General features: G+C 36.9%; 1 protein-coding gene across 2 annotated transcripts in view; it reads left to right on the top strand.

Moving 5' to 3' along the window:
• Positions 1-25,752, top strand: part of ZFPM2 (zinc finger protein, FOG family member 2) — a 531,451-nt gene that overhangs the window by 120,054 nt on the left and 385,645 nt on the right. For both annotated transcript variants that reach the window (XM_056110089.1, XM_056110088.1), the window contains one exon: positions 15,289-15,393. In XM_056110089.1, coding sequence (XP_055966064.1) covers positions 15,289-15,393 — 105 coding nt within the window. The remainder of the gene's footprint in view (positions 1-15,288; positions 15,394-25,752) is intronic.

The raw sequence follows: 25,752 nt of genomic DNA, 5'->3' as shown, positions 1-25,752 counted from the left end.
ACCAAGATTTGACCAAAGTCACAAAATAATGGAAAAGTCACACCAAGTTAAAACTTAGCTTATTGGTACATATAGAAAGGAAAAATGTGGAGCCAGAGAGATAATACAGCAGGTGGGGTTTTTGCCTTGCACGCATCAGACCCAATTTCAATTCCCAGCACTGCATTTGGTTCTCCAGCCTACCAGAATGATTTTTGAGTGCAGAGACATGAGTAAACCTTTAGCATCACTGGGTGTGGCCCCAAAAGAGAACAAAAATTAAGAAAGTATTTTATTTTCTCATATTCATCTATATCGAATTTTGATAGAAGATAAACATATCTGACAAGTGGACATACAAACATATCAAGGAATAAAGGAATATTTAACATGGAATTCTTTCTTTTTTCTTATTTTTTTTTTTTTTTTTTTGCTTTTTGGGTCACACCCCGCAATGCACAGGGGTTATTCCTGGCTCATGCATTCAGGAATTGCTCCTGGCGGTGCTTGGGGGACCATATGGGATGCTGGGAAGCGAACCTGGCTGGGCTGCGTGCAAGGCAAAAGCCCTATCTGCTATGCTATCGCTCCAGCCCCAAACATGGAATTCTTTAAGGGAACACTTCTTTAACATTATTGGCCAGTCAAGAGTAAAGATGTATATCACCCCAAAGTTAAAGTAATTGAATCAGGGTTGTGCTTAAAATATTTCTATTTTTTGGTACTTTCTTTAAAGACTGTCAATATAAACAGGATTTCAGAAAGTAATGTTGGCATTTGATGTAATGACAGGGCCATATTGAAAGATCTTAAGACTCTTTTTACTAACTGGATGATTGTTACTCTGATTTAGTGGCATGAAATGACCCTCAGTTTCTCACTGTCCCTTTCTTCTGAAGTTGGTTTCAGGTAATCCAACAAGAGAAACAACTCAAAATGGGTGCAATTGGACAGTAGCCAGTAATCAGTGGCAAAGATGTTTACAAATCCATCAAAACTGTTTGGATAGGAATTTCAGCCCTGTAAAAATGTTTGCAAAGTGAACTCTTTATAACAGCTTGACCTTAACACAAAATAAGACCAAATAAAACCCCAAGAAAGGAAGGAAGGAAGAGGGGAAGAGGGCATTGTTTGCAGGAAAAGCTCTGGGCACTGTGAAAACTTTTCACTTTTCTGAAGGAAATGCAGTACAGCAGATGGTAAGAGTGGAAGTGAGATAAACATAGGAACTGGAAAAGTAAGCAATACATTTTAACAAGTTCTGTATCAAAGATCTGGAGAAGTAGAAAGATTAGACAAGGAACTGTTCTGAGACGTGACAGTGACTGTATCTTACCAAGGCTTGTGTTCATAGCAAAGATGGGAAGTGGAATTGTACAGACAGTAGGCTGGGATTCTATTTTCCTGACAGTGAGAAAGGAAGGTCTTTAAGGATTATTTTTTAAGATAAATCTTTATCAAGGTGGAAATCTATAACACATAAAATGCTTTGACCACCTCATATATATATAATAGCAAGGTTGAATATAATTTTTTATTGTAGCCATTGAATTGGCATATGATAATATATTTTTTGGTCTTACATAATTTCTTTTCCCAATGTAAAGAATCTCTTTTCCCATTGTGTTTCAGACTAGTTTACTAATACTGAGAATGGATATTATTTATTTCTGGTTATAGAAGCATGAAAATGTGACTGTGCATGTTCTGAGATGAAAAGGGTGAATACATAAAGTTTTGTTTTATTTTTTACATGCACAACTGAGATGAGGAAATATATGAGCATAGAAAAAATTCTGATTTAGAGTTATGGAAGAAGTATATTAATTCTCAAGCTTATAATTATAAGAATCCTTTTGGAAACAATTCATCATTTGTGGGCCTGAGTCATTTAATCTTTGTGTCTTGTTTGCATACATCTAAAAAAATCCTGATAGCTGAATACTAAAGGGTATACCAAAGTACAATGCTCATAAGAAATACAGGTATTCAACAAAAACATATGGGTGATAATGCAAAAGAAATGGACAGGGAAAATAACTTAATCACAAAGGGAAACTCAGGGAAAAAATGTATGTTTTCTCTTTAATACTATAGCAGTTAGGGGGAACTTTTAACTTGCATTTCTGCCTAAAATTCCATTCATGTAAAAGGAAAGTTTTTGAAATTTTATGTAAAATGAATAGCTCATCTTCAGCTATAACAGTGCCAAATAAATTCTAGACCTGCCCGTGATTAATTATTTTGATTCTTAAAAAATGTGCTGTAGTACTCCTCAATTCAGAGGTGTGTGACCTAACAGCTATTTACTGTGCAGACTCCTAACGCCCAACTTTGCAATGATCACTCCATCATCTGCTCTTGAAGATGATTTCCTAAGTTGTACTAGCTTCAGACATCTCGAAACCTGAGTGAACTCTTCTTGGTACTTTCAGTTAAATCCAATTGGTCTCTACAGAGAGCAGTAGTCATGGAGATTAACTATGGTTTTTGCACTCTTATTAATTTTTTTGCAGGTGTCCTTGAGTAATGCTCCTAAAATCTCTTAGACTTTACATGTTGGAACTTCAAATCTTTGTCTTAAATGAAGTATTCTGACATTAACAAGACACAGATCCTCTTGAAATCACTGTTAAGAGTTCAAGGAGTATGTGTGGGGGAAATTCTCCAAAAGTTTTTGAAAACTAGACGATGCTGTGGATACTATCTCTGTTTTCCCTGTGTTATCACCAGCAGCCAAGGACCTTTTTCTGGCTCTGAGGAAGGAGGTGCTGTGGGAAGAACTTGAGTAACAGGAGTCTGAATAGGTCTTCTGATAACATATTTGTGGTACAGCTTGATAGGGATCTGAGATTGGATGAGGCTGACGTGACCTAGAAAACAGTTTTTTTCCCCCACAGATATGGAAACTTCATTAGGCTTAGATTCAGCTGTTAGAATAGGTTCCTGAAAATGGCCATAGAACATATCTTCTTATATTCCATTGTCAGAATGTTGTTATATGAGGTGACCATCATATTCTCAAGACTATGTACTGTTCTTAGGAGTTTAAGTCTCTGCCAGGTCCGTAGTTTTCATTTGTCATTAATAAAATTTGATTATTTGTGTATAACTCAAAATAATCTGATAGTCCATTCAAGATACTTAATTTATCTAATCCTCTGAAAATTATTTAACACCTACATATAGATGAGATATGCTTTGTGAGACATGCTGTGAATAGCATATGAATAAATACTAGGTATATCTGGGCCACCCTGGAGTGTAGAAATGAAAAGAGAAATCGATGTTGCTATATAATCACATGTGGTAGAGTGGTCTGACATAGTGTGAAAGGCTAGAGGAAGGGTTTTATAAGTGTGATGTGTGTTTTGGCATCTAATGAATTGGGTAAAAGGCAGTAGTTGGGTTACAGGTTGAAGGAGCATCAATACGGTGTGTAAGACTCTGGTGAGAGTGTCAAGAGGAACTTGGAGAGTTGGGGGACCCTAGGTGAGTTATGGGTCAAAGATATCAAGAAGGACTGATTAGAAGGCAAAGAACCAGAGAGTATCAGAGGAAGCCTAAGAAAGATGGGCAGCCATCCTAAGACTCACTTTGTAAAGGGAATTTGAGCTCCTCATAACGCACAGTAAAGAAAATAAGCGAGTATGATCTCGCCCCAACAGTCAAGCAGGAGAAAAAACACCCCTAACCAGGGTTTATGGCAAAAAGTATGCATTTCTGTATGGAATTGAGAGTCTTTTACCTTGAGGATGTTTGAACTAGAACTATATAAAGGGTATTCATATGTAGACTAGTTTATGTTCATCATTTTTCTAGAATAGGAACTCTTCCTTGGCTGTAGCATTTTGGATGTTTGATTTGAATGAAGCTTATTTATAATGAGTAAATTAAAGCAATGGAACTCTACAATTATAGGCATGAATTACTGTTGTGAATCATATTTAAAGTGAATTATAAGAGGAGAAGTTTCCGGAATAATTTTTTTAAAAGAGAAGATGGTAGAGTGAGCAGTATACTTGCCTTGCATGCAGCCAACCTGGATTCAATCTTAGACAGAACATCTGATCCCTGAGTCTCACTAGGAGTATTTCCTGAGCACAGAGCCAGGAGTAAGACCTGAACACAGTCATGTGTGACCCAATCCAGCCACCTTCAAATATAGTCAAATAAAGAAGAAAGAAATTAATTAAAACACATGAAAAGCAGTGGTCAACTATTACTACCTCAAACTGGTTAAATTTTCCATATCCATTTGAGGAAATAATGTTTTTACTTCTTTCTTCTTTTTTTATTGAATAACAATGAATTACAAAGTTCCAAAGCTACTTATGATTGAATTTCAGGCAAACATTGTTCTAAGGAGCCCCTTCACCAGTGTTCAATACCCTTCACCCATGTCCCCAGCCTACCTCTGTGCCAAGACACTTTTCTCCTCTCCTGTTTTCGTAATGCTCCCTTCCCTGATTTATCCCCTCCGCCGCTGCCGCCCACCCCCACCCCCACCCTGTTCCTGCCTGCCTGGCCAGCAGCATACTGAAGACCAGTTTTCCTGCTCTTAGAGAGGAAACAGTTTTGGAGACTGAGATTAACTTTTCTGTTTGCTGTTGGTAATGATGGTTCGTGATGATGGTTCTCTACAGGAATGTTTGCTTTGAAAGTTGAAGACAAGCCCACAGGAGGGATATTGGTTTCTCGATGGAGACCGACAGATCAGTGGCTAGGTAAATCATAGGGCACAGATTCTCAACTGACAGCCATTACTTTGTCTCTTCTTTGGAATTAGACATCTCAGTGGTATCATCTTCTCCTCTGAATGGTGTACCATCACTGTGCAGTGGTTTTTTTTTTTTTATTGCAGTGAGGATGGAGGAAACACGAAACCTTATTAATAGTTTCAACATTGACTTGCATATTTTGTTTATTTTTAAAGTTTAAAAAAGTTATTGAGCCTTGTGATGCTGGGGTTTGGGGTGAGGCGGAGAGTGGCAATGTTGGGAAATTTCCAGCACTGTGGGTTTTGAATCCAGGGCTGATTCATTCAACTTTTGTTCTCTGCCATTTTAGCTTTTTCCCTACTTACTACATTTTGTGTATGTGTGTGTGTGTGTGTGTGTGTGTGTGTTTTAGATACATCTTTCACTGGATGGCATTTCTCTGGACCCACTTACTTGCGTATTTGACTCTTTCAAGTGCTTATTGCAACAAATAATCAGGAATAAAAATTCCTGAATGACATATCTCTTAGGATTTGTATTTTTTTATCTCACATGGGTATTTTCCTCAAGTTCTACATTTTAAGTGAACGTCACTTTTGAGAGAAATCTTTTTATCATATAGAGGATATAAAAAGGATAAATAAAAGGGATAAGTGTTAGGTATGATAGAAATATGAACTTTTCCCCTCATAAGTTATCAGTAACCTCAAAGTGATTTTTGCATGATGTTGTTATCATAAAGCGCTTTTAAATATATTTTTCGTATTTGCTGTAATAAATTAAAATGTATAAGGATTGAATTCCTTCTCAAATAATAGGCAGACTTGAACTCCTGTTCCCAACAGTTTCTGAGATATTTTCTCACGCAGGAGGTGAACATATCATCAAATAAACGTAGATTTTGTTCTTTTGATCTATTTAATCATTTATAGTCTAGAGTGTATAAAAGGCTATTAAGTCACATATTATTTGAAAATTACATATATGAAAGTTTTTTTCACTTTTTAACAGGGCTATGTAGAACACGGCAAGATTTCACATTCTCATACATTTGCAGTATGTCAAAGGAAGACTTTTCTTGGACATCATTACAGATATGACAGAGAAGGTTGAATCTGTCCTCATCAAACAGATGAAATGTACATGTGTCCTTTTGGATATTAGCATAAAGGAGTAGGACCCATAATTTGCATCTAAATGTAGAACTTCCTTACAATTTGGTAACATGGAGTTAATTTAGCATGACAATTTTGCTTGGATAATCTGTAACCACACAAAGTTTTAAGCCAAATAATATTGTGAGGCCATTAGGCAAAGCAAACACAAACTGAATCTTAAACTTGAATGTTTTCGCCCTTCAAAATAAACAGCAGTTTTCTGTTTTTGTGACTGTTACAGTCCTTTAACCCAAGCTATCTTGTCTGATGATAAAACCATAAGTGTATGAAGCTCACACATTTTTCATCTCTTTTATGACCTTATCTTTCATGAGCGGCTTCTGTGAAGGTATCCTAACTATAGGAAGCACCTGGAAAACATATGTGATATCTATTCTCTGATAAGCAGTTGTGAACAAGAAAGTAGATCTGTCACTTCTGAACTGTTCATTGTTAAAAAATACTTTGATGATTTAGCTGATTGCAAAATACATTATAGGGATGACTAACAGTGACAGTAACACTCCTAGTCAAGAAAGTTCAATAGTTATATTGTACATGAATTTCTATAAGAGGTTAATATTGATAGGAACTACTGGATTAAAAGAGCAGGGTTGAGAAAGGCATGGTTTTCTTGCATGGTTGCTTTCAAACACGGCTGCTATTTTGTGCTGAAAAAGTGACTGTCTCAGAAAGTGGTAAATCTTTAATTTCTACAGGCATGTCTAGCTTTCTGTGAAAAGCTGTTTGTTTGTGTTTCTGAAATTATTTTTTGCCTGGCAAATAGAGCTACTGCTTTGACCAGCTTGTCAACAATACCTAATATGGGATTTCAAGGTGCTGTTTCATGTGTTGCAAATGCTATATTCCGTCTCATTGCCTGAGTCATTTGTGCAATGCATTTTATTGCTCCTAACACCTTCAATTTCCTCCTTTGGCGCTTTCATTGATTCTGAAAACTAGACTAAGAAAAATGGAAGGGCCTACAAAATATGTATGCTATCTTTTAAAAGAGTAACAAAAGAGTTTAATCTTGTAATGGAAAACCATTAACTCCATAGCTATAATTTTAGAAATATTATAGATTTTGTTACCATTTGACATTTACTCTATTTCATTGTTTCGTGAATTGGTCTCTGTCTATATATGGTGGTTATCCCATTAAGTGTGTTTGTGCTTGGCCAAAAGTATACTGAAATTTCTATTTAAAAATCTGTGAATAAAGAACTTAGCGAGTAAATTAATGGTTGTCACTGCATTTCTGGTCTTTTTGTAATTATCATTCTGGCATCCTTTTCACTCTTCCTTCCCTCTTTTTACCCATAAAGCTTTTGAAGCAATATCTTAACCAAATTGTCATTGCTCGATTGGCTATTAATTATTCATGCCATTTTATAAGCTACTCTAGATTTCCAGTATATAAGAATTAAAAATGGATAGAAATTAAAAAATCAATGGTCAATAAAGTCATTTCAAGTAGCTTCAAGAGTTAGATTAATATCAAAATAACATTCTGTTAATTTTTTTCTGATGAGAATAAATATATTAAAAGGAAAGACACAAATCTCTATTGTGGGGGGAATTTTTTTCTTAAAAAGTAATTTAGAGTTTTCATATTTGATTAAGCCATTTTATTTAGACATTTCACTTTTCATTAGTAAAAAGACTAAAAATGAATTAGGCTAAAAACATTACCATAAAAATGAGAGCTAGTTTTCTGAGATAAACTTAGATGATGAAGAATGGTCTAAGAGTTGGAAAATGTGACATATTTTAGTTATTAAATACAAAAAAATAATGTGATGAAGTAAAATAATTTGCAAATTTAATGACATTATAGTATATTATAACAGAAAGAATTAAACCAAGACCAATTTTTTCTAACTGATCAGCGAACGACCAAGACAAAATTTTCTAGCTGTTCAGTGATTAAGCATCACGGTTTTTACTGATTTTCTCTGCTCTGAGTTAAATACTCTTTAGGGAAAAATAATGTTTAATAAAGTAAATTCACTAAACATTTTATTTTAACTTGGAAGCATGAGTTAACAAGATTTGTGTAAGATGAGGGTAAAGCAGCTTTCCAGTCGCGTATTTCTTCCTCTGGGGTTGGACCTTGCAGTAGACTCTGTAATATTGTAATAGGTCAGTAGAATGCGCTTTGGAGTCATAGTGATGGGTATCAAAGTCTTGGTTTTGCCACTTATTACAAGTTTGTCGGCATCTCACTCATCTGCCCCTTGATTGCGTCTTCTGAAATGTGCTGCTAAAGCAGGTTAGGGTGCTAGTGATAGTTATGAAGCACTTAGCCTCTGTGAGTGGTGCTCACAAAATGGAACTATACTTAGTAGGCAGATGTGGTTTGATTATAGAGATGTAATTGATTTTAATACCTTATTCTTATCAATAATTCAAGTATTTGGCACAAAACAGAAATTAAAATAAATATATAGGGACTGGAGCTATAGTATAGTGGGTAGGGCGTTTGCCTTGCACGCGGCTGACCCAGGTTCAATTCCCAGCATCCCATTTGGTCCTCCGAGCACTGCCAGGAGTAATTCCTGAGTGCATGAGTCAGGAATAACCCCTGAGCATCTTTGGGTGTGACCCAAAAAGAAAAATATCTAAGATAAATATATATTCTCACCCCTTTTGTTCTTTATCACCAGTGTACAGTTTAATAGGACACTCACATCTTTAGTCATCTTTTCCATTTTCATACTTTAGGATAACCTGGTTAAACAATCACATGAGGACTTCAAACTCTTGTTTTACATAATTTATTTTTATTAATATATATTGTATATTGACTTAGTTTCATAAATTGCTTAAAATAGTTGCAATTTCCTTTGAGATTTTAATTGTGTATAATCAACTGTTTTACTATGCTTCCTTAACTAAGTGCTCTGCAATATTTATTTTCAGTAGTTCTAATTATATGTACTGCATAATGAAACAAATTAGAACAAATTATTTCGTGAATCAGTATTATCAATACTAAATATTGCTCCAGATGTTGGTGCAAGGTGAAATGTAATCTCTACAGTTCTGATTTGGTAGTTAAGCGATGTTTAATGAAAGTATTTTATTATCTGAAATTACTAATTTAATCAACCCCTAATAGACTGAATTATATCATTTTCATTGTGAGTGATTTACAAAATTTCTCTCTGCATCAAAAATCTATTGAGATTTATGTCATTTTGTCATTTTCTTTTCCTAATAGATATTGGATGAGAATACTCATGAATAAATTCCACATTGAATGTAGAAAAGGTCTTCATCACTTAACCACCTTTGAGAAAGTGTATTTCTTGTACTGCCTCTTTTTAATATCTTCAAATTTTATCTGTATCCTGTTCTTCTATCATTGAAATGCCTTTGCTTTTATCACGGACCAGCTCCATTTTGCTGTTGCAATAACTTAATTACTATAATCATTTCATTGAGAATTCTTTAGAGAGATCAATCAGTTTCTCATTTTTATTTTATTTTTTTAATTTGGGGTGGGTTTGGGGTCACACCTGGCGATGCTCAGAAGTTATTCCTGACTCTGTGATCAGGAATTAGTCCAGGAGGTGCTCTGAGGACCATATGGGATGCTGAAGATTGAACTCAGGCTGGCTGCATGTAAGGGAACTGCCTTGTACACTGTACTATCACTCTGGTCCAGGTATTCATTTCTAATATGAATAATGGTTTTCTATTGTGTAGTCCTGAATCATAATGCCTATGCCACCCAGTTTCTTCTAAGGTCATACTTCCTCTATTTAAGATAGTTTACATGTGTCTTCCTTCAGAAAGCTGCTCTGAGGGCAAGTCTGGTTTAAGTGCCGTGGCTGTGAGCTACTGTTCTATCGTGGACCTTTTTTATTAACACATCATCATGAGCCTACAAGTCATATAAGAAAAGTAGCAATTCATTTTGTATGTGCTCAGCACAGAGCTTGGTACTCAGAGTAGTATTTTAATCAGTTGGTAAAGAAGAGCTTGCATCAGTTCTGTTCAGTGCAGATTAATGTTTATAGACTGAGCTAAATTCTTCTAGCTTCTAAATTGATTCCTGTGATTACTCTGCTTTATCCTCATTCATTAGATGCTCTTTCCTCCTTTATTTCTCATTATTTTTACTCTACACGTCATTTGCCTAGCAAAATATTTCAAGTAGACTTCTGTCATTTCCCAAAAATGTGAGGGAAGTATGTCTAGGAGATGAGCCAGAGTGATAAAACGAAGCAAGTCAGGAAGACACCAGAACTGAAAAGGTATTTCCACTGGAAATTAATAATTACATGTTGATTACCCTGTTTGTGTCTTTCATCAGATCGGTACCCCCACTGAAAAATCTCCAGTGTTGTATGAAGGTAGAACTGCAGTTGCAGTTGCTCACCCCAGTCAACATTAATCTGCACTGAATGGTTCTAGTCTCTGAGTTCCCAGGTTTATATGTCCTCATCTGTAATTATTCCTGGACTGCTTTGATAGTAGGATTTGACCAGCAGTGTACCAATTCTGCATCTTGTCTATATCCTTAACTAAGTTATACAGTTTTTAATAATAAGGCTTTTTGGTTAATTCCAACCATTGACCACAGTGTGTGTGGTGGGGGGTTGAGGGTGGGTAAGATAGAGAAGAGACAAGTATGACAATAATAGCTGGGAATGATCACGCTGGACAAGAGCTGAGGGTTAAAGGTAGGTAAAGGGATTTTCCTGATAACCTTTCAATGTCAATATTGCAAACCACAATGCCAAAAAAGGGGGGAGTGTGTGTGTGTGTGTGAGAGAGAGAGAGAGAGAGAGAGAGAGAGAGAGAGAGAGAGAGAGAGAGAGAGAAGAAAAGCACCTGCCATAGAGACAGACAGGGGGTAGGGTGATGGGAGGTAATCTAGGGGACAGTGGTGCTGGGAAATGTACACTGGTGGAGGGATGGGTGTTGGAACACTGTGTAACTGAAATCCAATCATGAGCAGTTTTATAAGGGTCTATCTCAGTGTAGCACTGTGGCACTGTAGCACTGTTCTCCAGGTTACCTCCCATCACACCATCCCCTGTCTGTTCATTCATTGATTTGCTCAAGTAATGTCTCCATTGTGAGACTTGTTCAATAAAAAAGTAAAAAAAATATGGCTTTCTTTATTCTTTTATCATGTTTTATCTTCAAAAAGAGGCATTATAAATATTGATGATTGAAGTTTAGTTGGTATCTCATTTCCAACTATGAAAGCATAATCTTAAAATTCAGGGAAATTAATAACTCGTGTGTCTGAACATTAGGAAGATTCAGTTACTAATGAAATGTAGGAATTAATTTTGTCAGTCAGTCTGCCCAGAACTTGACTCTTCCCTGAACTCTTAGATATATAATTTTTAACAGCATGTCCTCATGCTTGCTTGTTGATGCTTTACTGGGATTATTGCTGGGATTATTGCTCAGCTGTTTCAGGTGTGTGTGCTTCTCCCCCTTTCAGGGGATATATGAGAATAACAGTTGCTTTGGAAAAAAATGTAAACTAGAAATTAGGAGACACATTCAATTTCTGACCTCACAGAAGAGGCTGGTTTGGGTGACCTTTAAGATTTCTCTCCATGCTACGCCATGACTGGCTGTCCTCATTGAGGGTAGGAGATTTGCCTAAATTTTCCAGTAACTCCTCGGTGAGGTGACAGTAAGATACTGATTGCTGGTGCATGGGTAGGGTTCCAAGAGGTGTCTAATGTGAAAATAAGTACTATCGCTAGAAGATACTATCCCCATCTGTGGAACAGTTTCCTGGTCAGTGAATTCATCCAATTTGGGTTATATGATTTCTAATACCCTCTGGTGCTTAAATTCTTTGTTTCAAGATTTGTATAACATTGGAAAGGTGTTTGGAAGAGGTAGGTTATATCTGAAAATGAATGATTGAAAGAAAATGTGAACCTTGATATTTATCTCAGCATTATTTCCAACAGCCAAAACATGGACTTATTCTAGATGCTCATATACAGATGATAAAGAAGAAAAAGGAAATAGGAAAAGTGAATAGATGGTACATTTTGGTGGCAGGAGAGTACTGGAACTTTAGTGGGGAGTGTACAGTATCATTCACATATAAAGAGTTCAACCCTTGAGCTGTTCCACTATTCAAACTTTGTGAAAATCAATATAAAAAGTGATAGCTTGGATTTTGTACTCTTCGCTGAGAGTAGCGTATATTTGCATCACAATAACATTGAGTTAAGTGTTCAGTCGGTCTGTGCAATCTTCAAGGCCACTCTCCTAAGCTGAAAATTTTAGGTAAGTCTAGTCGCTATGAACAAAAGTGCTGGAAAGGTTGTACTTCCCAAGTTGGGTCAGATATATCTGGTGGCACTAAACAAGATTACATCATGCCCCATTGTTTTATTAAAAAGCATTGAATCAACTGATACGAAAACTTTAAGGTCCTTACATTGTATGTGTAGCAATGAGAACATTTCAATTTTATATTCCTGTGACTTAAAGACCCAACTCATCATTGCTCTATGATAAGCCATTGAGACCAGAGATTTAGAGTGAATAGTTGGTTAGCATTTACTGGTATTATCTTTATTTTCTCTGATCTATTTTTTTAATCATTCCTTATTTTTTGGCAATTGATACTGATTTCCTTTTATGACATTGATAAGATGCATATAGCTTTTCAACTCCCTTTCTCTTCCCTCCCCCCTTTTCTGTTGTGATGCTGGGGGTGGTCCACACACTCAGTGATGGTGCTGGCTGATGGTCTTACACTTGGCAGTCAGAGCAAATCTGTTCCCCAGGACTCAGGAACACTTGGATTGTGGTGCTGGTCGCAGGTTACACAGTTGGTTGACATGCTCACACATGTGCTTGCTGGGGGTCATGCACTCCGGTGATGGTGCTCACGCATATTTGGTGGTAGTGCTCCAGAGACTGCTCACTTCCCTGTGGCAGCTGGAATTCCTGGTCAAGATTTGTCTACTGAGCTATCACCATGCCCAATGGTAAGGTTTTTTAAAAAAATTATGTTTACGTCACTGTCACTGCCCTCCTGTTGTTCATCGATTTGCTCAAGCAGGCCCAGTAACATTGTGAGACTTGTTACTATTACTGTGTTTGGTATTTCGAAAACGTCACAGGTAGCTTTGCCAGGCTTTGCCATGTGGGCGAGATACTCTCGGTAGTTTGCTGGGCTCTCTGAGAGGAATTGAACTCGGTCGGCCATGTCGGCTATGTGCAAGGCAAACGCCCTACCTGTTGTGCTATCGCTACGTAACTTGTCAAAAATGCAATTTTTTTCAAAGGAAGTGACAAGGAAAATTATTGTAGAAGTCAAGACTGGATACTTATCATAGAAATAGTATGAATAGCTTGGGGAGAAAGGCCTGCTGTGCACAAGGCAACCGCCCTACCTGCTGTACTATCTCTCTAGCTCCTTCTAAAACACGAGATGTCTACTAATTCTGAAAAGGGCCTGTGTTTTCCCAAATATTTCCTAAGATGCCTGCTACAATTCTTTATCATAGACAATCAGTAACATTTTCTGGAGTGAAAATCATTGCTATTCATTCTGATTTTTCTGAAAGGAATAGATAGCAATAATCAAAAGGCCTTCAAATCCAAACATGGAGTTCAGTGATGTGGGGTTTGTATTTTATTCTTTGTTACCTGCCAAAGCTAAAGTTTCTCTGTTCAGGAAATTGAATTCCACGGAGCTACTGCTAGCTTTCTACATACTTTATTCTCCTTATTAAAAAGTGATATTTTGTGAATTCACATATAGAAGTGAATGTAAAATTTGTAGAGTTTAAGTTCAAAATGTGTACGAACATCCTATTAATGACATTGTGATAATGTGTCTTGAACAATTTTTTTTCTTTTCTACATTACTTTGGAAAGTTTTTTTTTATATTTATTTTATTTTATTTTAATTTTTATTAGTGAGACACCATGAGGTACAGTTGTAGACTTACAAATTTTTGCGCTTGGGTTTCAATTATACGATGATCAAACACCCATCCCTCCACCAGTGCCCATTTCCCACCACCATGGATTCCAGTATCCCTCCCACACCCCATCCCCCCCATCCCACCTTGCTTCTGTGGCAGGGCATTCCCTTTTGTTCTCTCTCTCCTTTTGGGTATTGTGGTTTGCAAAAGAGGGAATGAGTGGCAATCATGTTTGCTCTATAGTCTACTTTCAGCATGCTTCTCCCATCCTGGGACCATCCTACCAACACCCTTTATTTTAATCACTGTGTTTTTAGTATAGATTTTGGCATACTTAAATTACTTACAGAGTAAATGTGGCACAGGAGATTTGGGGGCCTCTCCGGGTATTTCGTGACCCTGTGAGGCCAATTGTTCACTGCTACTGCCGGAGGATGTGATTCTTCTTCTGTGTCTCTCTGCAGACCCAGTGACCAGCAGGGTCACCCTGGCAGTGCTTGCGGGGCTCCAGGGTTGAACCCAGAGATGCTGATATTCAGGATTCTGATGGGGTGCCAGGGATCAAATTTGGATTGGGTACATGCATACATACAGACCTGGAAAATCTTTTTGGCCCCATTCTGATTTTTGATACCACTGTTTCTTGTTATGTTTTCTAATTCTTTTGCCATTCAGAAGTAGGTTTATTTCATATTTTCACAAGTTACATTAAAGCAGCACACATTTGATTATCAGTTAAAAGAAGGGTATTCATGAATTAGCTTGACTTTAAGATTTGATTGTCTTGTTACTATTTCCCCTTCATTGTCATAGTTGTACTTTTGTTCCAAGCATATTGCCTGTTTTATCTTATTTTGGAAATGAAGACAGAGAAGTGTGCAGACTGCCTCCACTTACTCAAGGCAATCCCTAGAGTTATAGCTTCTTGCATTGTGCATACTTGAATCATTGGCTCATCCCATATGTTAATGATTTAATTATGAAATTTTTATGCCCATTAAAAAAGAAGCACAACCAAGTTTTAGGCACCATAAGGTGGGGTTACTGGGAAAGAAAAATTATCAACATAATTTTAATTCAGCCTGAACAATAAATAGTTTTTGCTTATGCCATTGAATTTTTTTCGGCTCCCTCTTACATTTAAAAATAAGCAAATTAAGGTTTTCTTTGTTGAAGATACTACAGAAGTTGCATGCTGCTTTTTTTGTGTGTTTTTATATAGATGAATAACCCCAAGTGAAACTTATGTAAATGTTTGTTATTGTTTATAGTAATTCTTTATAATGAGGGTTCATGATGATTATCTATATTTTTAAACCATAATATATGTAAGGATAATAGATACAATCATAGAACTTTAGAAATATAGTATAATGACAATCTGTGTAACAAACATGAAATTGCACATATGCTAAGAACATGCTTACCCAGAGATCTTAGTGTCCGAGGGAACAGCTGAATGACTCTCCCCACACTCTGTGTGCTGATATTTTGCAGGTGATGATGAAGGAGCCCAGGACACAGCCGAATCGGATGGGGACACACAGCTCGAGAAACCAGCACAGCCTGGAGTAGTTGAGACCGATGACTGGGATGGACCAGGTAGGAGAATCTAAAATGCATCTATCTGTTCTTCTAACAGGATTCCTCTTTACCCGTTTATGTTTTGAATTGGTTGAAATCTTGAAATCTCAGTTCTTGAAATCTCAACTCTTGGAGGCCAGCTGCACACTCTAGGGGTAAAGGCAGCTCAGATAGAGAAGGGAGCACCAAATAAAGATCCGCCCAGGATGCGAGATGCATGCTGAAAGTAGACTATAAACCAAACATGATTGCCACTCAATTCCTCTTTTGCAAACCACAACACCTAAAAAGAGAGAGAGAACAAAAGGGAGTGCCCTGCCACAGAGGCAGGGTGGGATAGGGGTTGGGGGGTGGGAGGGATACTGGGATTAGTGGTGGTGGAGAATGGATACTGGTGCAGGGATGGGTACTGGATCATTGTATAACTGAAAGCCAAGCACAAAAATTTGTAATTCTACAACTGTACCTCATGGTGTTTCACTAATAAAAGTTTTTTTAAAAAAATCTCAATTTTGACTTAAGAAAGCATTTGTATTCTTGCTGGTTATATGCAAGTTGAAAATTTTTTTTAAAAAATCTCAATTTTGACTTCAGAAAGCATTTGTATTCTTGCTGGTCATATGCAAGTTGAAAAACCCATTTTTTTAATCTATTGCTAAGTAGACTATAAAACCAAAAGTATCTTCCTCTGTGTGGTCTTTATTTTTCTTTATAAGCATATAAGAATTCTACTCACATTTTTCTTTGACCAGAAATCTCTATGATATTTTAGCCACATGAAAATCTGGTGCAGTTTCGAGTTTATAGGCAAGTAAAAACAACACCAAGTAAATCTTTTCAGTTTTTTTATGTTGTAAGTCATATATGGAATCTCAATATGTATTTAGAAGCTTAGAGTATATAAAAACAGGCCCCCTTTTGAAAAGGGTTTTGCCAACTTTTTAATTTTTGTGAATGAAAACTAAATTTGATTTCAAAAATGCTGACCTTTAATCACTTCAAAGGAAACAAAATCTGGTAGAAGATTCCCCCAAAGTCAGTGTGATTTTATGTAAATATATACAGTTCCTAAGAGCTCTGGAAAATAATTTTTATATTGGGTGCCAGGTAATTTACAATTGATGGCATATTTGTAAATGGAGACTATTATGTCATGTGGTTTAAGGATCTAAGTGAGTTTTGAAATAGTTTTTACCATAATTTCCAAAGCAGCAACATTTTTCATTAAGAAAGATCCCTGTATTTCAATCACATTTTCACCCTTGCATGACTTTGCAAATTGCTCTCTGCTGTGTATGAAGAAGAGAGAACTCCAGTGGTAATTTTCTGAAACCAGTAGCTGGAAAATATCATGCAAACAAAAATGAAGATACAGTATATCTGATTATTATGATGTTATTTCTAATGTTATTCATGATACACACAAATGTTTATATTCTATATACTACAGTATAATGTTGCACAGATTTTGGGTAAAAATGTAATATACTGAAAGAACAGTAATACTGCATTTGTAGAGTTTGAAAGAAGAAAACTTCTGGTATTTTCACCTTGTTGCATAATGCTTCTTTCTTCTCAGTGTGGGAAAAGTTCCTGAGGTCAAAAGAGAGAGAAAAAAAGAGTAAAGAAAACTTTGGAAAATGTTTTATTTGTGATTATTTTTAACTTAAAAGGGTGGATAAACTTTCTTTTGTGTGGTTCTTCATTTTTGGAATTTATGCATATGATTTTTTTAAAATGAGCTTTTATTTTTCAAATTAGATTATATGGTCTTTTGGATATGTATGATTGGAAAAAAATACTTTTATTTCCATAGGGTGTACTTGGAAAACGGGAGAAGGTTTTCCTCTTTGTTTAAGACTCAGATCTTAGTCAAATGTCTGGTAAGGGCAGTACATTACTCAATACATAGTTTGCATGCCCAGTGCCACAGTTCTTGAGGACCATTTTTCTCAAAGTTTCCTAAAACTGCATTTTTAGCTTAAAAGAATGAAAGAGTCCTACGTTAAAGAGTTAAAATATCATTAAGGATGATATTTTTCCCTTTTTTGAAATACATTATTTAATGTATATTATTTGATGAAATTTTTATTTAGGTGATCTTGGTTAAAATATCTGTAATCTCTTTGGTGTGTGAATAGTAAAGACTTTAAAGAAAAATGCATGCCTCTAATCATGGTGGCCTCAGAAAATTTTCCTTCCTGTGCTGTAAAATTGGAACACGTTTTTCTTACAAATGTTTACCTAATAAGGGGAAGAAATTGTCTTTTGATATTCTTTGAATGAATGAGGATTATTCATGACAAAGTATTCTACTACATGTCTAATTAATGTTATACATTTATTACTTTTTAGGGTAGAATGTTCATTAATTTCTTTAATCTGAATAAAGTGTGGGGGACATTTCTTCACATTTAGTGTTGTAAAAATAGTTAAAGTATTAATCTGTCTACTCCATTTCATTCACAAAATAGAGTTGGTCTTTTTAAGTTTTGTTAAGGAGAGAACATTTTCCCAATAATAGTGAAAGTTATTAAACAATAGAAACTGTTAGCTCAGAATTCTAAAGGTTTTTAGGTTAAAATACTGTTTTTGTCATTCATTTTCTGTGTGATTTTTGGCAGGTGGCAGAATTTCTTTGTGCCTGTGTACTCATTTGTAAAACATTGTCAGCTCTGTTTTGTAAGAGTTAAATCATATCACGCACGTGAAATGCTGATGATCATTATTACAGCTTGTTAAGTCTTGAAATTGTACCTTTTAAAATTCTCAACCTGTGTTAGTCTAGTTACGCACACATACATGCACACACACACACACCCACCAATACACACACATACAAAGAGGTTAAGTGTGAAGTATCTAGTTTTGAATTTTACTACAAATTACTGGTTAAAACCCAAGTTAGTCAACCAGGTCTGATTCAAGTTTGCCAAATTTTCAGGTCTTCACATTTATATCTGATTGTCAATTTAAGGTATACATTTTTAAAAAAGAATTAAAGACAAGAAAATTATCTAAAGAATTTGAGGCATAGATCTGACATCATGTAAGACGGATCAAGAGTTTTTCCTATTTTTAAACAGTGATTGGAGACAACTTCATAACCTTTTTTGATGGCTCAACTTAATAATGAATCAACTCCTGTCTGATGCATTCTATTTTTATCACTCCATAGTGCAAAACTTTGTTCTTTGTTTCTTATTCAACTACAGGTTGAATTACCCTTAGTAATCTCTTAGTAATTGCTCACACTTTTGGTAGCTCTTAATGAGTAGCTGAAATCTGAACAATATTCAGGAGAATTATCTTACATTTGCATTTCTATGGTGAAATTCTTTAGTGAGTAAATGGTTGTGACTTTTGCTTAGTCTTCTAACTCTTGAGACTGGAGAGATGGCACAGGAGGCTGGGCATTTGCCTTGTGGGTGGCCAACCCAGGTTCAGTCCCCAGCAAGGATTGAACCCTCATCTGAGACCTGCCAGGACCAATCCCTGAGCTCAGACCTAGAAGTGAACCCGGAGCATGACTGGATGTGATCCTAAAACCAAAAATACATATATTCTTCCAACTCTTGTGAATCTTTCAGATGGAGTGAAGAGCTAGATACACAATAAAGATCAGTCCAGTGTTAGCCGTTTCACACATCTTTTAAGATTCCATTGCTCTTTCTCTCTCTTAATCAATTAATCTGTAACTCCTTTGCTTGGACCCTAAATTATAGAATTCTTGCTGTTCACTTTTCTTTGTCTAGATTGTCTTTCATCCTTTCAATTTCCTTTTTAATTAATGCCCTTTTTTGGTGACTTTCACATGCATTTTTTTTCACCTGAATTTTTATGCATTTAATTATCCAATAAATAATAATTGAATGCTAAGTTTGAGAAGAATAGGGAGAAGCCTGAAAGATAGTATTTTGCTGTCCCCCCGCTCCCTTTGTGAAGCCATTTCTCCTTTGACCTTCTTTAACTATTCAGGTATTATATCTAGATCACAGAGGCAAATCAAAAAGGCCTACCTGCAACGTAGAGAACATTCTAGATTACAGAAGGAAAGGCACACTGTTTATTCAGATCTGTGTTTAAGTTTCCATGCTGACCTTGACAGTCTTATGATTCTAGGCATATTAAATACCCAGAACTTCAGTTTCCTGTATCTATTATTTTTTTAATTTTATTAGTGAAACACCATAAGGCACAGTTGTAGATTTACAAATTTTTGTGCTTGGTTTTCAGTTATACAATGATCAAGTACCCATCCCTCCACCAGTGCCTATTCTCCTCCACCACTAATCCCAGAATCCCTCCCACCCCCCACCCCCCTATCCTACCCTGCCTCTGTGGCAGGGCGTTGGGCCTGAGAGACAATCTAGGAGGCAAAGTGCTTGACTTGCAATATGCCAACTCAATTCAATCCCATAACCACATATGGCCCTCTGCCAGGAGTGACCCCTGGAACAGAGCTGGACTAAAACCTGGGCAATTCCAGGAGAAACCCTAAAAGAACAAATATTTTATTAAATATTAATGATGGTAAAACATAAATTCCAGTGTGCCACATAATGACTGAATATTTGTATATGTTGCTAAATGCTTCTAATAAATTAATAATATTCATGACAGTACATAGCTACAATATTTTTCTTGGCATGAGAATATTTCGGAGCTGGAGCGATAGCACAGTGGTAGAGCATTTGCCTTGAATGCAACCGGCCTGCCAAGCAGTGTTCAATTCCTCCACCCCTCTCGGAGAGCCCAGCAAGCTACCGAGAGTATCTCGCCTGCATGGCAAAGCCTGGCAAGCCACTCTTGACGTATTCAGCATGCCAAACACAGTAACAACGAGTCTCAAATTGGAGACGTTACTGGGCCCGCTCGAGCAAAGTGATGAACAACGGGAGGACAGTGACAGTGATGAAAATATTTTGATTTTTTAGCAATTTGCAGACATGTGGTACTATCTCTTTATCTATGCTCACCATTCTATGCATTATATGATCATGCTCACTTTTTTGTGGGGGTGGGGGGGGTCATACCAGGCTATGCTCGGAGGTTACTCCTAGCTCTGCACTCAGGAATTACTCCTGGCGGTGCTCAGGAGACTTTATGGGACGCCAGGAATCGAACCCGGGTTGACCGCATGCAAGACAAACACCCTACCTGCTGTGCTATCGTTCCAGCCCCTATCCTCACTTATTATACTTGAAAGTTTGTACCTTTTGTCTTCATTCATTACTTTTCTTACCTCACTTCTGTTTTCCGCTCTTTAGCTCTTCTGGCAGCCACCAATCTGTTTCATCTGTGATATTGATTATAGCATAGCGGGTAGGGCGTTTGCCTTGCACATAGCCAACATGGCCGACCCGAGTTCGATTTTTCTGCCCCTCTCGGAGAGCCCGGCAAGCTACCGAGAGTATCTCGCCTGGCAAGCTACCCGTGATGTATTCGATATGCCAAACACAGTAACAACAAGTCTCACGAAGGAGACGTTACTGGGCCTGCTCGAGCAAATCGATGAACAACAGGAAGACCGTGACCGTTTAATTATTAAGATTCACATGAGAGTGAGAGTATATGGTGTTTGTCTTTTTCTGTTTTATTTCTTTTGATGTAATGACCTTACGTTGAATTTGTGTCATGGCAAATGGAAAGATTTCATTCTTATCTCTCGTTGAAGAGTATTCCATTGTGTGCATGTGTGTAAAGTCATATCTAAGCATATCCATACGTGTCATATATTCTTTCTTTATAAATGGATGCAATTATAACTGTCTATTATATACTATATACCGCAGTAAACATGCAATAATATGTCTTAGAATGAGTGTTGCTTAGGTAAATCCTTAAGAGCACAGTAGTCGGCTCTTATACTTATCTTGCTGTTAATATTTTGAGGGATTTTCATGTTGTTTCCCATTGGGCCTGCATAAGTTTCCATTCCCACCCACAGTACATATGGATTTCCTTTTCCTTGCATCTTTGCCACTTTTGTTACTTCTTGTCATCTTGTAAATTGTCATCCTACCATGTGTTATACATATCTCAGGGTGGTCTTGATTTATACTTCTCTGATAATTAATGAGTTTGAACATCTTTTTTTGTGTTCCTATTGGTTTGAGTGTGTCTTCTTTGGATGACTGTTTCTCCAGTTCTTCCGGACCTCAAATTGTTGGCTTTTTAGGTATTGGATATATGTGTTCTTTATATAGTTTGGATTTTAATGTCAGATACATAGGTTTTTAAATATTTTTTGTGCTCAGTATTGTTTTACAGTTTGCTAATGATTTTTTATTGTTGTTTTTGTCTGATATAGTTCCCACTTATTTACTTGTTGCCATTGCATTTCGAGTCAGATCCAAAAACTATCACCAAGATATTCAGAAGCTTACCATCTGTGTCTTCTTCACATTTTATGTTTTCAGGTATTCTATTACTCCATTTTGAGTTGATTTTTCTGCCTGGTATAAAATAGTGGTCCAATTTCATTCTTTTACGTGTGGCTCCTCAGTTTTCCTACAAGCAGTTATTGAAGAAACGGTTTATTACCCATTGTGTGTCCATGTCAGCTTTGCCATAAATTCATTGACCACATCTGTATTTGTTTATGTGGGCTCACTATTCTGTTCAACTGACTTAAGCATGTATCGGCTTCTATATGCTGTATTGATTGTGAAAGCTTTATACTTGAATAAAAAGTGAAGGAGCAGAATCTTTCCAGCTGTTTGGTTATTTTGTCTTCTCATTACTTGGTTATTTTGGCTTTTTTGTGATAGATCTCTTTCCAGCTTTAGGATTGTTTCTTCTATTTATGTGAAAATTAGAATGGCAACTTTGATGGGTGTTACATTGAATATGTAGATTGTTTTGACTAGTATGACAATTTTTATACCATCCTTATATACCATCATGAAATATCTGTCTGTATACTGTATCTTTTAAAATTTCTTTCTCTTTTAACAGAAATGATAACCAACTTAAAAATTATTATGAAGCTGAAATTAGAAGGAGATGCTATTCACAAAGAATGCAGCAGGAGGGGCTGGAGTGATAGCACACCAGGGAGGGAATTTGCCTTGCATGCGGCTGACCCAGGTTCGATTCCCAGCATTCCATATGGTCCCCCAAGCAATGACAGGAGTGGTTCCTAAGTGCAGAGGCAGAGCCAGGAGTAACTCCTGTGCATTGCCAGGTTTGACCCAAAAAGCAAAAAAAAAAAAAAGGAAAGAAATGCAGCAGGAATATTGGGAAATAGTGGCATTTTCTAGATATCAATGACCTATCTTTACCCTGGAACCAACCGTTAATGTCAACCAATATTTGGAATGCTATTCTTGTTTTGACAATAGAGATTTCATTGCTGACTCTCTCTAAGAAACCTTTAAAATCAAAACTTTTAAATTATGCTTGATTATTGGCTCTGGATTTAGATTTAAAAAGGAGAATTGGGAAAGAGAGTTCAACTCACCATGTACCTGTATTAAATGAACGCCTTAAAACCCTTCTAAAATCAACTGTAAAGAAAGACAGCTCTGGGCCAGGAAGCCTTGTATGTGTGATGCACCTGATTTTTTTCCCTGGCATCATGTGACCCTGAAGCACTGTGAGATGTGACCTTGGTAGTCCCCAGCATCTTTAGATTCCAGGAGCACCACAGGACTGGTTTCAAGTATCTACTATTCAGGTCAGGACCACGTCGCTTGACCTTATATCACTGTGATTGGTCTCGATGGCCCCCAGTCCAGCAGGGGATGATCTTCCCACAAAACATGATAGTACTCTGGCTTACATTTCTTAACAAAAATGGTTGCTTCTTTCAGTACTTGAGAATAATAGATTTATATATTTTAATACTCAGTGAATCCAGAACTTCCCTTTACATGTACAGCAGCTCTAAAATGAAACTTCCAGGAGCTCTATCTACTTGCTGAAATGTGCAAATGTGTACATGTTCCTACAAATAATATGTATTTATGCAAACATCTACAGAAAGTTTTGTGTAAGCAGTCTCTTTCTGTTCCTTGACATGAATTTCAAGATCCGTGTCTACTTCTATGTATGTAAAATTTGCAATGTATATTTTAGTACTTGCCCATGTCAGGGAGTATAAAGCAGGAAACCAGATCTTGTATCAATGCTTGGGGGAATTAATAGGAAGTATAATGTTTGTATTGGATTTCATAGAACATTGTAATTTGCTCCAACATTGATAAATTAAAACCTGATTTTTCATCAGAAGTAATATTTTGGCATCATGGAACATATAAGAAGCAACAAAATATTTTATTTATAACTTACTTCTGCTTTTATTGATGTGTTTTAAAGGAGGGGTCCTGAATTCTACTCAGCGGCCCCAGAGGTCACTGACTGGACTGTCAGTTCACTGCAAGGGCCTGAGGATGAAGCGTGCCTCAGCTCCACAGTGCAGGGATCTCAAGAATCCCCAAGCAGTGCTCAGCGGCTTGTAGGCCACTTTGGTTGTGCTTGGAAGCCTCCAGAGTTGCCCCTAGAGACGAATCAGGATTGTGCACATGAGCCCTAACCCTTTGAATCTCTTGCTAGCCCCAGTGACATGACTTCTGAGTAAACTTTTAACTCTCAGTCTCAGGATATTTGTTTATAAAATGGGGTTAGTAGGACAGTCATGTTATACATGCTTGCATGTGTGAGGTCCTAGCCCAACCTTAACCACCCATTTCTATTACTTTTTTGGTTTTGGGGTGATACCTGATGGTGTTCAGGGCATCCTCCTGGCTTTGTGCTAAGGAGTTACTACTTGTGGGGCTCAGAAGACCATATGGGATTCCAAGGATTGAACCTGGGTTCGCTGAATGAAAAGCAAACTCCCTAACTAACTGTACTATATCTGCAGACCACCCCCACACATTCATTTTGACAGTTGTGCCTTTGTACCTTCCTAGCCATAGCCATTGCAATGCCTTACAGATGCTAAGTCCTTGTTAAACATTTGCATAGGAAATTAACTTTGTAAAATGATTTTGCTCTGAGAAAATCACTATAGGATTATATGAGCTGTATTCTGTTTAACTGGATTTTAAACACAATTCAGTTTAAGAAGCTATAAAAACACTTTAAAGAATAAATGTTTAGGGTTAGAGAGATAGTACAGCTTGTAGGATTTTTGCCTTGCATACAACCAGCCCAGGTGTGATCCCCGGCAACATATAAAGGCCCCTTAGCCCATCCAGGATTGATCTTAGAGCACAGAACTGGGAGTAAATTCTAAGCATTGTTGCACATAACTGCCCGAACAAACAAGCAAAGAAAATAAATAAACCCACAATAAGCGTATAGCCTAAAACTAGATGTGTGCATGTGCATGTGCGTGTGTGTGTGTGCTTGTGTGTATTGGGTGCATGTGCATGCACACACATGCATGTGTTTGCATTTGTGTGTGTATGCTTATTGCATCTGGTCAAGAAATCTATAAATCGGTTGCTTCTTTGGTTGCCGTCAACCCTTTGGATACATGCAGATACTGAGACGACTCTGCTTTGGGCCTTGAACTGAGAATTTGAGGTGTGTTTTGCATACTGTGGAATGGTAGCTAGAAGCCCACTGGAAGAAGGAAGCTTGCGCTAATGATACAGGGTTTTTTTTTCCCCCTTCTTTACTAGTCCAAAGAAGGGCTGGGAGATTACAGTTCTGATTTCGTTTCCTTTTTGATTGGGAAAATGTGGTAGATAGAAGATCTGGGAAATGCCATTTGAAGTAAATTAACAGAAACCTATGAAACATAGTTAACCATAGATATAGTCTGACAGTAAGAAGAATATTGTGAGAAGCGGAGGAAATCGTAGAATGACTGTGTATTACTCTGACAGTGAATTGGTATTATCTCTGCTATCAGATAATGCAGTTATCATTAATTTTCACATTTGCATTTCAATCTTTGGAAGGAAATGACTCTTGCTGGATGAAGATAAGAGCTCTGTACCACTATAATGAACCATCATTTTATCCCAATGCTTTGTGTCCCTATGAAAATGAGGCAAGAAGTGTGTGTCTGTGTGTGTGTGTGTATGTGTGTGTGTAATGTGGGTTGGTGTAAATGTGGGGGGATATTAGGATGATATAACAAAGTGTCAAAAATTGCTACACACTTTTGAGCCCCTTATGAAACAAGATGGGGTCAAACTAAATCTTGTGTATTGTAGTTAAGTAGATATTGGATTAAAAGATGAAAACCTTGTGCTTTGTAGAACAGAATGCCACATAAACACAGTAAAAAAAGTTTCCTTTATCTATTTTCCTTGCTTCATGTTTTGCTCTCATTTCGAACTAGGCCATACATAAATCCAACCACTCTTCCTCCAAAAAAACATACACTGGACAGAGAGTACTTAGGAGCAAAATTTT

Source organism: Sorex fumeus, unplaced genomic scaffold, assembly GCF_029834395.1.
Source record: "Sorex fumeus unplaced genomic scaffold, SorFum_2.1 ptg000002l, whole genome shotgun sequence".
NCBI classification, from domain to species: domain Eukaryota; kingdom Metazoa; phylum Chordata; class Mammalia; order Eulipotyphla; family Soricidae; genus Sorex; species Sorex fumeus.
Note: the sequence above shows the minus strand (reverse complement) of the source record. Positions and strands in the feature narration are given on the sequence as shown.